Below are 14761 nucleotides of genomic sequence, written 5' to 3'. Positions count from 1 at the left end.
TTTATTTTCGCCTATATCAATGTTCATAACAAGGTGTATGTGTTTAGACGGTGGTTTGAGGTAGTCGACAGGAAACCCTGGACCTGAGTTTCGTGCTACTTGGCACTCGTCAGCAAGATATACCTGTAATCTTGAGGGAACTAGTGCTCGCTGACGGATTGAACCTCATGTCACCCAGCTTCACTAGAGTGCTAAGTAGCACGAAACCCGGGTCCAGGGTTCCCTGTTGACTACCTCCAACCACCATCTTATCTCAATATAGTGCACGCAGTGCCGAGTCACCTAAACTGGTGGTCACATTGCAACTTTATCGACAGGATTCGATCTTCACTAAAAAAGGACTTGACACACATGACATTGATCACCATCCAGTGATCAGTCAATTGTGAAGGTGTATGTGTGATCAGATTGTTCGAAATGCTTATTACACCAATATATCATCATGTAGTTCTGATAATCTTCGTCTTCTTATTATGTAACTAATTCGTAGGTAATGATGATGAACTCTTCAGCTATTCATACTTCAATACAATACAAATTGTTCGCTTCTCTTTTATAAATTATTAAATAAATACAGAATCTCATGTTTTATATTGCAGACTAACTTCAATTAAACAATCACTGAAAAGTAGGAAGTATTGGACAGCGGTTTCATCCTAGCATGAGGCTTCTCAATGGCAGTCCTCATTCACGACAGCGACATAGAGGATCAAAACCGGGACTCTGAAGTCTCATAATGAGTTCTTGACTCTAAGACCACTTAGCTGGCAAACAATGGTTTATATTTATAACGTCAATTGATTCACATTATTACGCAACTATCTATCAGTGTCATTGGTGGGCATCTGTCTCACATTCTGTATAGTTTAACTCCTTTGGTCATAACTCCTCTTCTACTAGAATCAAATCTTTATCCAGTGCTTTCTGGTCTTCTTTAAGTTGTTTAACTAAGATCATTCCATAATGTAAACTATGAAATTCAATGATCTCAATAAACCTCTAATGTACTTCTCATTTCTTACTTTCAGTGATTCTCCCTTTGTAATTTGTGCCCAGAAATCGCCATAACAACCACATAAACTAATAAAATAAAGCTTATGAACAGTTTATCCCTTTATATATATTCAACCACACAGTGTACTCAAACAGATAGAACGAAAGTTAAACCAGTATAATAAATGAATGAATAAATCAATTAATAAAAATGACATATCTGTCAATACTGGTTTATATTTACCATTTGTTCTCAGATGTTTGTTACCATTTTTACCGTACTTCTGTGCGCTTTTCTTTTTATTTATAAAAATTACATTATATCTATGGGACAATATTCTTGTCCTCTTCTTATACTGAAATATGTTCATTACGGTCAACTGAACAGGGAATATGTTAAACATTAGATATGTTGATTAACTTTCTTCTCTGAAGATTAAGTAATCGTTTTTTAAAGCAGAAATGGATGGTGGTTAACAGTGGAATCTAGAACAGACGTTTCGTCCTATTTGGGACTCATCTTCTAGATGAACTTGTACTACAGTGTTGGTGTTTGTTTCTGGGACTCGAACCCAGCACCGTTCGCTTGAACCGCCATTATGCTATTCATTTATTTCATTCCACAAGCTAGTGGCTATCTGTACTCACTAGATAAGTGATATTTACTAATGTGTTAGGGAGTTGGAAGAAAGTTAGGAACAAGTGACCCAAAACGTGACATTAGTCCAAGGATTTACTGACTGTTGGTCTGAGTTATTTGTTGGCAAATGCAAGTCATGTGGTTTTGGGTCCTCAAAATTATAGTGACAATTAGTAGAAGAGGCTAACCGATATGACACAAAGTCTATCACTATAGTACAGATGTATCTCTTCTTTGTCTCTCATTAGATTCTGAATTCCGAAATTTTCTACTATTGTTTTACGTCTTCTACTCGAGAATTTTTCTTCATAATTTCATTTCACTATGTTAATATGATATGACAGTTTAAATGGTTGTATATATGTGGCAGGTTCAATATTGGCATATAACTGATTGGTTGTGAATGAAATAGTTGTTCACTGTTCCTAAACTTTCAATTCTGTCCTGATTCAAATTAATCTATGATGAAAATACCCATTCAGCTAAATGTAAAAAACTAGTTATATATCCAATTTTTTTTCAAATTAACTATTATTATTATTATCGGAACGGGTTTTTGTGGAGATTGTAGTCATTTCAATAGTTGAGATCATGAGTCAATTGAAGCTAAACCACCATGGAAAACCTTGAAGCACTGGAAGGCCGTTTCATCGTATTGTGGAACTCCTCAGCAGTGCGGATCCACGACCCCGCCTCGCGGTATTCGAACCCAGAACCTACCAGTCTCGCGCGTGATCGCTTAACCATTAGACTACTGAGCTGGCCGACATCCAACAGTGTTAATGTCTAACTTCACTTATTATTAACTTATAATTATTATTGTCAGTATATGCCTTTATTCTTCTCTTAGGTATTTGATCAGAATGGTGATTCAGTCATTGATTTTAGTGAAATTAAGCAAACAATGCATTTTTTGGGTGAAGCAGTCACTGATGATGAAGTACGTCAAATGATTAAAGAAGCTGACTTAGATAAAAATGGATCAATTGATTTTAGAGGTAAATTAGTAAATTTGACTCTTTTTTTTCTCTCAAGAGTTTGTTTTTGTTGTTAATAATAATATGTGAGAATAGTTCACGGGTGAACTTGTGGAAGCTCTAAAAAGTTCAGAAAGAGCTGAAAATATTTTTGGCGGAGTTTTGTTCTCTGAGCTGGGTGGTTCGGTCGTGGAGCTTTCATTGTTCTTCTGAACGACATCATCAGCACAAACTTCAGGTAGAAGTGAAGTGTCCGAATTTCTCCATATGTGTTTCACAGCTTGTTCTGTGCACCTCGATGTTGATTGGTTCTTATTGACCTTAAATTTGTCATTGTTTACTTCTTTGTTTTTGGTTGTATCTCCCATTGGTTTGATTTTTGTTCCTATATTTGTGCATGATTTTCCTGATTGGTTGGTAAATTGGATTGATTTCAATATGCTTGTTGATTGCTGATTGACCTGAGTGCCAGACTTCCAAAAATTCTCTGGTGTTTTCGGAATTTCCGCTGTCCAAGATTTCCACATTTTTCCAATCGAATGAGTGTCCGCAGTTGTCCACGTGTATTGATATAAGTGAGGAGATATCATGGCGTTTGACTGCTAATTGATGTTCGTGTAGGCGAAGGTGAAGCGGGCGTCCGCTTTGTCCGATGTAGTGTTTGTCGCAGTTGGTACAATTTATTTTGTAGATGATGTTTGATTTGTTTTCCTTTGTTATTTCATCTTTTGGTTTGCATAGGATTGATTGTAGTGATGCTGAAAATATTCCATCCAATCATCTTTTGGAAGAATATAATAATGATGGTGATGATGATGACAATCGCTTTAGTTTTTTTATTATGCAGAATCACTGATCCTATAAATTCCTCATTGAAGATCGGTTGACAGTAGTACATGGATAAATTAGTTCATTTCTTCTTTTAAATAGATCTTATCCAGTCCTTCTTTGTTTTCAGTGGTTCTCTTTCTAGCTAAGATCAGTTCGTGATGTAAACTATGAAATTCAATTACCTCCACAAAAACCTTATAATAAGAATTTTCGATTCATGAATTGAATTGCTAAAATACTAATCAATGGTTAATGATGCAGTGATACAATAAAGCACAGTGATAATGGTTACTCACGAGATCGAATTGCTGATATAATCCCCTAATTAATCTGATATTAGACAATAAGATTGCCAACTACCCAGTAGAATAAGTATTTTTCTTCACTTAACAAAATAACGCAATTAACCTGAATGACTTCCAGGGAATTTCGATTGAGATTCTGAGACGGAAGTGGAGAGCTTACTAGCTGAAGATTGAAATAAAGAGAAGAAGCAAAGCAGAGAGAAATCCGAATAACACCAGGATTGGTAAAACAATGGAGTATGTAAAGAATAGATGAAGGAAAATTTGCAAATAATGTATTCAATGTATGATTAGCATATTTTAAAAATCCATTGTGTGATTTCCTTAGAAATGATAGATTGGTTTTCCCTACCAAGTCTTAGTTCACTATAAGACCACCATCGCAACCCGGAAGCATTAGATGGCCTTTCTGTCCTCGTAAGTGAATTCTTAATAGTACGCATCCACAACTCGGCACCTGGAAATCGAATCTAGGATATTCGGTCTTGTTGACGAATGCCTAACTTCTAGATCACTGAGCTGGCACTCAGAGGATGTTACTATCTAACTTCATCCGATTCCAGATATTGTATGGCCATCTTTAATTATCTCGGGTGGATAATTATCTCATACTAGAACGAGACACCCATCCAGTGCCCTCAGGTTTTCGATAATACTTTATATAAGATCAGTTCGGAATTCGAAAATTACAAAAATTCTATTATCTCCAGAAAACCTTACTATAAATTGTCTGAACTTAGAAAACGTGAATTATCGGTCACTGTTTAAATAGTACTTTTCTTGTCATAAAACTGAACAGACTCCAATCTTATTATTGGATTACAAGTGTATGCATCGTTAAATCCCAGACTAAATGATCTTAACAGTCCTTTAATATACTCTATATCTTTCAATGGTTCTCTAGCGTGTTCTCATAAACATTACTACCTCAAATAATCAAGAGAGACAATATTATCTTACATTACTGCTTTCACTTATTTTCTTTAAATAAGAAAGATTAGTTCAGTGAAGAGTTCTCCCCTTTTCGGTGAATTCATTTTCAAAGCTGTACAATCGCAAATATATATATATACTTATTTTTCCAGGATGATAATAATATTTATTTATTTATTTATTTATTTTAACACATAAACATTGTTACAAGGAAGCACCAAATAGATATGCGCCACACAAATCTCATTCGATATGTGTGAGGGCTGTGATACTGCTCGGGTACCCAAACCGAAGCAGATGGTTTTCTTAGGGGGGGCACTCCTCGAGCCTTCGACCTGAAGGTCTGATCCACAAGGCAGTGGAGCATCGTAAGAAGATGCAGTCTCATGAAAGCCGGTGACCAACAATTGGTTCATACGCCATTTGTTCCCGCAGGATACTGGAGCCCATGTGCACCATTGGTTTTGGATCCGGTTAAAGCGCCGGACATTCTCTTTTCATCCTCTCATTTTCGTAACCAACTTCTCCGCCACGAGAAGGCAGTGAGTAGGACTTCCTTGGCAGAGGCTATAAACGCGTGGTCATGTGAGAGCATTTCGAGAGGGAGAGCGGACTCTCCCTACTCTCGGCCGTACCAGGGCATTTAAGGGCGGATGATAATAATATTGATAATAAACTTCTGTTATACATAGTGACACTCAGGTTAAATAAACAAAGGTATTAAAAAAATTTTAAAACAAGGAAAGTTTTGATTGGTAATGGCCTCAGTATTCATCCAAAGATAAATAGGGAAATTATCACTAGGAAAAGATTGTACAGTTTTGAAAGTGAATTCACCCAAAAGGGGAGAACTCTTCACTGAACTAATCTTAATTGGGTGTATTTCCATTTTAACTTATTTTTTTCTTATCTATTCTTTCTATTTTAGAATTCAAAATGATGATGAAATCACTACGGTCACGTGATGGTAAAAAGAAGAAATCAAAATAATCATTTTTCTACACTTTTCTTTTTTTTTCCACATCTAAACTAATTCCTTATTGATTCACTGGAAAACTTCACCTATTTTGTTTGTCTATAAAATGATATAAAACTTTCAAAATACTCAATTATCTATATATATATATATATATATATATATATATATATATATATATAATGATATAATGGTTACAGTAACAGTTAATTGACAACAACGGATCCCATACATATATATGTATCTTGTCGTTATCGGTATAGTAATTTAAGAAGAATTACATTTTCTCAAAAGTCTATACACACAGTACCATATTTTTCACGTATTTTTATATGTATGTATGTATGTGTGTATGTATGGATGAATGAATAAATCAATACTCTTATTCTATTGTAAAGACCTGGAGAAATGTCTGCTTCCATCACTCACTAATACACATACGCACACACACACACACGAAGTATTTCGACCATATGTCTGTATGTTACTATGGCAGCGTGCCTACATTCTTTAGTCTTTAATTATTACTTTTCCCCTTCTTACTTTTGTGCACTGAAAGTATCTGTTATTTGATTTAATGATTCTTTCATCTTTTCTTTTGTTTTCTCTTTGATTTTTCCTTATTTCGTAATTGTTTCTATCTGCCTATCTGTTTATCATTTATTTGATATGGACCATAATAACTGGTCATTTTCACCTTGTTTACAAGTGAATATTTGTTGTGGGATTTCATTTCTCTCATTAAACAGAGAAGTTATGTTTGTGTTTCGTTTCCTTTGTATTTCATGAATAAACAAGAATTTATTTCTATTATTCTATCTCAACTTTAAGCATACAGATCAATTCGAAAAGACACAAGAGTGTTTCTTGTCAGTGACATCATCATCATCAACGTTAAAATTCATCTTCAATCCAGCACTATTCAGCGTGTAGATTTGCTTTACTGTATTACTGTGCTTCAATTTTTCTATACCCATGTTTGTGCGTAAGTGCGTGCGGAGGTGTATACGTATATTTGTACGTTGATTTTTAGTCGAGATCTCTTCCTCAAAAATAATCTATTCAACATTGTTTGTTTTTCAAATTATTTTTCCTATATGGGGATAAATGTGGTTTTCATTGAGACCTGTGATTATTATCATTAGTACTGTTACATAAACCAAATTTTCTTCTGGTTCATTATTTCCCCTCTCTCTCTCTTTCCTTTTTTTGTAATCATAACTATAAAAAAGGAAAAGTGTTCATCCAATAGTTGCTAATATATTCTTTCATTTGTATTACATCCTCTTCATTATATTATATCCATCATTGGTTATTCTTAAGATTCAATCATCCAATTTTAATATTTCCTCTGTTTATCTACCAGAACCATAGACACACATTAATGAGGAAGTTTTCTTTACAAAATTCTATGATGATAGCAATTGTTATTATCCTTATAACTATCATTACTCATTGACTACTAATTATCGTATATCAGTAGTAGTATTAGTAGTGGTAGTAGTAATAATAATAATAGTACTAGTAACAGTAGTAATTAATTGGTACTAAAAAAAACGAATAAACAACATTCCAGAAAAATTTTTTTTGTAATTTCAACCTTAGATTTTCACCATAGAAATTAGGGAAGTAAACTAGTTCTTATTTCTTTTTGTTGTTGTTGCATGTTCATCTTATGTGGATGTTTAGTTAGATCTATATGAATATGTTACTGTTCATCGATATCTGAAATTCTGTTTAACAAAAGAAATAGAGGCGGATAAAATGAAAAAAAAAGAATATCATGAATTGATTAGTTCATTTTGATAGAGGTTACCTATCTTAATTTCTAGGAGAAAGAACAAACTTTCAAAAAAAATGTAGTAGTAGTGGAAATGTAGTAGTACTCTTCCTCTCCCTTCTTCCCTCCCTCCCTCCCTCTCTCTCTCTCTCCGTTTATTGACTTCTCCTCATTTTCAAATAGTCCATCTTCAGATAAATTTGAGCTGAGGTTGGGAGAGACTTTCTTCTATCTTCTATCATTATCTTACATTGTTTATGAGAGATTATCTTTAATTTTAAAAGAATTTGTACACTTCATTAATGCTCTTCTGATTTTTATCCTATAATCATATGGTTTTTCTCTTAATAATCATCTTCATAATAATTTTAACATACACAAACTGATATAGTACTTGTGTGTATTACCTCTACTACATAGAATATGAACTTCAGCTAATCCAATAAGGACCACTACATATTGTTCCTAATAAAATAACTATCTCTTTCTCCCTATTTGTGTTTCTATCTCTGTGTGTGTGTGTGTGAGTGCGTGTGTAGTTGAGAGACAAGTTCCCCTTCACCCCTTAATGATTATCATTATTATTATAATTATTATCATGATCATTGTTTCATCATCATCATGATTATTGAATCTGCTCAATGAATGAAGAATATTAACAAATTGATTCAAACATTATTCTTCATTCACAGAATTATCTCTTTGTAGTAATTTTAATTGTATCCATTTTGGGTTTGTCAACTTTTATTTTCAGTTTCCTTTTTTTTTTTTGTTAGAAAAAAACAAACAAACACACAATTCAATTGATTGATTGATTAATTTGTTTTTGTATTTTGTATTTGTTTAAATTGGTAGTTGAGATAAAAAATTTTTTATAGTTTAACAAAAAAAAAAGAGATTTAGACCCCACCCCTGTTGTGGATAGTGTCCCCTTGACCTATTGAGTTGATTATTGATGGACATATAATATGCTTCAATGTTTCATCATTTTTTTTAAAAAAATAATTGCACTACTGTGAATAAGTGGCGAATTTCTCCTGCTTTGTCACCGGTTAATACTGATTAGTTGGATTCGCAACTTGATTGAATCTTGATGAGTTGATAAAATGAATTTCGTATCCATTGTTGAGCATCCGTTCAATAGAAATACTACAAATGTACTGAGTAAATTTTGATTGTTTCATAAAGAACGTTTGTCTATGAGCCATATAAATTGATACCGATCTCATAGTTACATTTCGACAACATCTTAGGCATCGATCTTCCTCCTATAAACGTGACTACACATTGAAAATACAACTATAATTTAACGTCTTCAAATCATAAATATCAGTTTCTTGATGAGCGGTAGAATAGATGCTTATAGAGCGGAATCTTGAATAGTATTGCAATAAATAAAACACATTAAAGATGCTAGGTCTTTATCCCGCTATCTGATTAGGAACACTCATGTGTTTAATTTATCACCACCTCTTATTCACGGGAAATCCATGGTGTCATCAAATTTTAACGAACGTCAAGGCTTATATCTTATATATTAGTTACCATTTTATAAGAGATTGAAACCAGTCCTTCTGTATCTATATCATGACAAAGTTTTTTTCTCTTTTCAAGGAAATTCAATACTTTCAATAGACTGATTCCCAAGTAGTGATTAATGCCATATTTGTTTAGTTCCTTGGTGCTACTGACCGAATTCTATCGAAAAAGTTGTTTTATGGATACTAGTCTGAGAGATTTGACATCACGTACTGTATGTTGAAATGTTAGGTGATTAGAGGTAGTCGACAAGAAACCATGCCTCACCTAGATTCCGTACATTCCGGCACTTGTCAGCAAGTACTATCTGTAATCTTGGTGGAACCGGTTCTCTCAGAAGAATTAAAACCAGTGTCATCCATGACATCAACTGTAAACAAATCAGTCTTACAGGAGATCATTTATGGTCTGAATAGCTGATAAGTATTATTTCAGACTCGAAATTTGAATGAAGCGGCTTCGAATCCCACAGATCGCATCAATTTCATCAAGATCGAAAGTTCTCTATGCCAGTTAGCATGAAGTTTGGGTCAAGCAAGATTTTCAACTGACCAACTTCAGACACCTAACATCATTCAATTAATAATACACAACAGATTTACTTACTTACACCTTTTACTCCTAATGGAGCATAGGCCACTGACCAGCATCCTCCAACCCACTCTACCCTCGGCCTTCCTTTCTAGTTCTATCCAATTTTGTTCATTCTTCTCATGTTTGTCTCCATTTCTCGGCGTATTGTGTTCATTGGTCTTCTTCTCTTCCTTTAGCCTTGAGGATTCCACGTGAGGGCTTGCCTTGTGACGCAGTTCGGTACTTTACACAATGTGTGTCCTATCCACTTCCAGCGCTACTTCCTCATTTCTTACTCCACTAGAATCTAGTTTGTTCCCTCCCACAGTAGGTTGTTGCTCATAGTGTCTGGCCAACGGATCCTAAGATTTTTTTCATAGACAACTGTTAATGAACACTTGTATCTTCTGGATGATGGTTTTCATAGTTCTGCAAGTTTCCGCCCCATACAGCAGAACCGTGTTGACATTTGTATTGAAAATTCTGACTTTGGTGTTGGCTTGGGGACAGTTGTTTTGAGTTCCAGATGTTCATCAGTTGTAGAGCTACTGCTCTTGCTTTGCCGATCCGTGCCTTCACATCTTCATCAGATCCACCGTGCTCATCAATGATGTTGCCCAGTTATATAAAACTTTTTACATCTTCCAAATCTTCTTCGTTAAGTGTGATTTGATTGGTGCATGCTATGCTGTATCGGAAAATCTTGTTTTTCCCTTTATGCATGTTCAGACATACTGCTGCTACACTGGTCGTCTTCTGCATTTGTTGTCGCGTGTGCGATAGAAGAGCCGGATCATCTACGAAGTCTAGATCGTCCAGCTTCATCCCAGCTGTCCACTGTATCCCGTGCTTCCACGCCCCCGCCCCAGATTTTGAATTCTTCATGATCCAGTCGATCACCAGGAGAAAGAGAAAGGGTGAGATTAAGCAACCTTGTCTGACACCGGTCTTTATTTCGAACGACTTTGTCAACTGCCCTCCATGCACGATTTTGCAGTTTAATCCATCATAGGAATTCTGTATGATATTGACTATCTTCTCAGGCACACCGTAGTGTCGAAGAAGCCTCCATAGTGTTGTCCTGTTCATGCTATTAAATGCTTTTTCGTAGTCAATGGAGCTGATGTAGAGTGATGAGTTCCATTCAATTGATTGTTCCACAATTATCCGTAGTGTTGCGATTTGGTCTGTATACGATCGATCCTTACGGAATCCAGCCTGTCAATCTCAAATTTGGGCGTCTACGGTATCCTTCATTCTGTTTAGCAACACCCTGTTGAAGACTTTTCCTGGTATTGAGAGAAGAGCAAAACCCCTGTAGTTATCACACTTGCTGAGATCTCCTTTCTTTGGTATTTTGATCAGGTGTCTTTTTTCCCCAGTCTGTTGGTATTTGTTCTTCATCCCAAGTCTTGCTGAAGAGAATGCGGATTGTTTTTGCAGTTACTGCTACATCTGCTTTCGGTGCCTCTGCTGGAATGTTGTCTGGTCCCTCTGCTTTGCCACCCTTGATTTGTCTGGTGGCCGTGCTGATTTCTTCAATTGTTGGTGGGCCAACATCGGTTGGCAGGTCCATGGGTGCTACGTCGATGCAGGGTGGGTTCAGTAGGACTGGTCGATTCAAGGGTTTTTTGAAGTGTTCTACCCACCTGTTACACTATTCTTCAATTCTGGTGATTACTTTGCCTTCCTTGCTTTTCACTGGTCGTTCCAGCGAGTTTCTTCGTTATATCATACAATTGTCTCATGTTTCCTTCTCTTGCAGCCTTTTCCGCCGTCATTGCTAGATCTTCCACATATTCACGTTCGTGGGTTTTTATAATCCTCTTCACCTGCTTGTTTACTTCCGTATACTCAGCTTGTGCCTGTGTAGTGTGATCCAGTGAAGTCCATGTTGCTTTGTGTATGGGTTTATGTGGGAACATAGTACTGCCTATGACCATTTTTTCTGAAGGCACATAGGTTTGCAAATCTCCCACCATTTTCGTTTCCTTCACCTAATCCATGTTGTCGCATGATGTCTTCATATCCGGTGTCGTCCATTCCAACCTTAGGTCTCCCATCAGAACGGTTAAGTCCTTTGTTATACACTTCTCGACGATTGACTGCAGCCTATCGTAGAATTGATCTTTAACGTCTTCATTGTAGTCGTTGGTAAGTGCATAGGATTGATTGACGTTCATTGTAATGCCCCCTTTCTTTGTCTTGAAAGAGGCTTTAATGATCCTTGATCCATGAGATTCCCATCCTACAAATGGTTTTTATGCTTGTTTGGATAGCATCGATGCAACTAATTGTGTGTGTGAAGCATTCTCCTCATGGTCAGAGTATAACAGAATCTCCTCTAAAACTAGTTGTTGTTGTCCAACTTGCATCCAATGTGTTTCACTAATCTCAAACACCTTCAGGTTGTATCTTTTCATTTCTGTAGCAATTTGGAAGACTCTCCCAATTTTCCATATTGTACAAACATTCCATGTACCTAAATTAATGGTTGCTGTGGTTGTCAGATCGACATGTTTATTTGAGATCATGAGCCAATTGAAGGTAGACCACCATGGAAAATCTGAAAGCACTGGACGACCGTTTCGTCCTATTATGGGATTTCTCAACAGTGCGCATCCACGACCCTGCATCGCGGGATTCGAACCCAGAACCTATCAGTCTCGCGCCAGGCGCTTAACCAACCAGACCACTGAGCCAATCGGTATCCAACAGTGTTAATGTCTAACTTCAACTAATCCACGAAATTGAGCGACACATCCACCATTGTCATCCATGAGTTGCTATCTCACAAGTGACCCGGTTGAGCTCCACTGTTCACTGCTTCTCACTAGAACTCCAGGATATGTTTATAATAATAATAGTAATAATAATTCATATTTCAACTCAACAACACAAAATTTCTCCAATGTATGTATATATACATCAAGATAACTTCCGTAATATTCACATGTGCTTTAAATGGTTGAAATAAACAAATAAAATATATAAAAACTGTTCTAGTGAAATTTCGTTTCTTTTAAAAAATAGGGATGATTTATTACCCCTATTGACAATTTTCATATACCCTATTGATAATTTTATTGATAAGAGAGATTTGATTGACTGCACAGTTTTGATTTTTTTTCTTTTCAAAACAAACAAACAATAAATGTAAACCATTTTTATTACAAAATGACATTTATAAATGACCATGTATAATACTTTTATTCAATACTTTCTATCGAATATCTTCGATGATGTAATAGGAACAATTATTAACATCTTACAATCATATTTCGATTATGATTAAAGATTCCCATTGTGAAAATTAGAACAATACATATAAATGATTTCACTGGTTGAAATCATGAGTCAATTGAAGCTAGACCATCATGGAAAACCTGAAAGAACTGGACGGCCGTTTCGTCCTAGTACGGGACTCTTCAGCAGTGCGCATCCACGATCCCGTACCTCGCGAGATCCGAACCCAGAACCTATCAGTCTCGCGTCAGGCGCTTAGCCAACTAGACCACTGAGCCGGTATCCAACGGTGTTAATGTCTAACTTCAACCAATCCACGAAGTTGCGCCATCGTACACCATTGTCTTCAGTTGAGTTGAGTTACTCGATGGTCCCATGATATACGAGCAATATTTCGAAGACACCTATGATCAAACACTAGTAACTTACGAATATCCTCTACTCTTACCAGCCATGTTTCACTGCCATGAAGTAGGACGGAACGAACTGCTATACAGTAAAGTCGTCCTTTGGTTGATAGATGGATATCTCGCCTACGCCATAAATGACGCAAGTTGGTAAAAGCTAGTCGAGCCTTCTGTATCCGTGCTGAGATTTCGTCACACACCAGAGCACAAGGGCTGGTGAGACTTCCAAGATAAGTGAAGCGGTCGACACGCTCAACTACTTCACTCCCTATCATTAGTTCAGGTGTCAATGCAACTCAATCCTGAAGCAACAATTTGCATTTCGAGGGGGAGAATTGCATCCCGAATATGCATTTTATCAGCGTCTTCACCAAATAAAACTATGTCATCGGTATATTCTAGGTCAAAAAGTGAATTGTAAATAAAACGCTTTGACTAAATGCAACTCAGTCTATTAACATAGACTATATACTAGGCCAGCAACACTAGAGACAAAATAAGAAAGATTGTTAAAGGTTGAATTAACCCTTTGAAACTAAGAGTGTACGTATAACTTTTTTGTAAAGTGAACAAGTAGGAGTATTTTGTAGTACTTTTGTAGCATTTCCGTTTATTAATGACTAATCATGTAATCGTTATGCCTATCACAGTTTGTGAATGTAACTATGTGATTGATTTCAGGTTTATGACATGTATTTATGATGTGTGTATTACAGTAATGAAATGCATCAATTTGGGGAATTTGTAATTCTTCTTAAATGGACATCCTGTTGATTTATGAACGGTACATTTAAGGTCATTTCCTGTGTCATAATGAATTAATCATAATCATCTACAACTAAAGAAAGTAAAACGAAAAGCAGAAACTACTACGATAGGTCAATCAGATCTACCATAATGCATATGTCATGTGATTCAATGATAGACTGTAACATCAGGTAGGTGGTCTTACTTAGTGAATTCAATAATAAGAATGGCTAAACATTTAAAGTTCCTATAATCTCACTTATAGAATAAGATACACTTACAGGTCCTAGTACATTTAGTGCATATACAGAGGAGCAGTAGGCAATAAACAAAGAATAGGAGTGATTTTATCTTACGGATAGATTGTGATAGATGATTCCAGAGTCTGGAAAATTTCCAGGTAAGGTAATTCATATAGAGAGATGATTTAGAATAGGTTTTTTTACACTACTGACAAACAGTTACGGATGTTGTAATGAGAATTTTCTGCATATTGAATTACTTGACTTGATATAAAGGATAGTTTATCAAGTATTTTGAAGTAAAAAGATTAGATTTAGTTTGATGATATGCTTTCATTTCTTCCAGTTGATCAAGATTATTACTAGGATCCTTTCTGAATCATGTTTGATTATATACTTGTATGGTCCTAAAAAGTAAACAGAATATTCATTGACTATGGAAACAAGTTATTTTGATATCATCACTCCTCTCTCTTGTGCATTAGACGGATTCGATCCCGTGTCCCCCCCAGCTTCACAGTCAGGGAGCACCAGTTCCCTCAAGATTACAGGTACACCTTGCTGAGGAGTGC

General features: G+C 35.8%; 1 protein-coding gene across 1 annotated transcript in view; it reads left to right on the top strand.

The window, feature by feature from the left end:
- CML6 (putative calmodulin-like protein 6) overlaps nucleotides 1-8418 on the top strand; it is a 160456-nt gene extending 152038 nt beyond the window's left edge. The window contains exons 6-7 of the mRNA XM_051218031.1: nucleotides 2484-2631; nucleotides 5608-8418. Coding sequence (XP_051064459.1) covers nucleotides 2484-2631; nucleotides 5608-5669 — 210 coding nt within the window. The 3' untranslated portion in view covers nucleotides 5670-8418. The remainder of the gene's footprint in view (nucleotides 1-2483; nucleotides 2632-5607) is intronic.
- Nucleotides 8419-14761: the final 6343 nt, after the last annotated feature.

This window comes from Schistosoma haematobium, chromosome 7 (assembly GCF_000699445.3).
Source record: "Schistosoma haematobium chromosome 7, whole genome shotgun sequence".
Taxonomy (NCBI): domain Eukaryota; kingdom Metazoa; phylum Platyhelminthes; class Trematoda; order Strigeidida; family Schistosomatidae; genus Schistosoma; species Schistosoma haematobium.
This window is presented reverse-complemented; position numbering and strand designations above follow the sequence as displayed.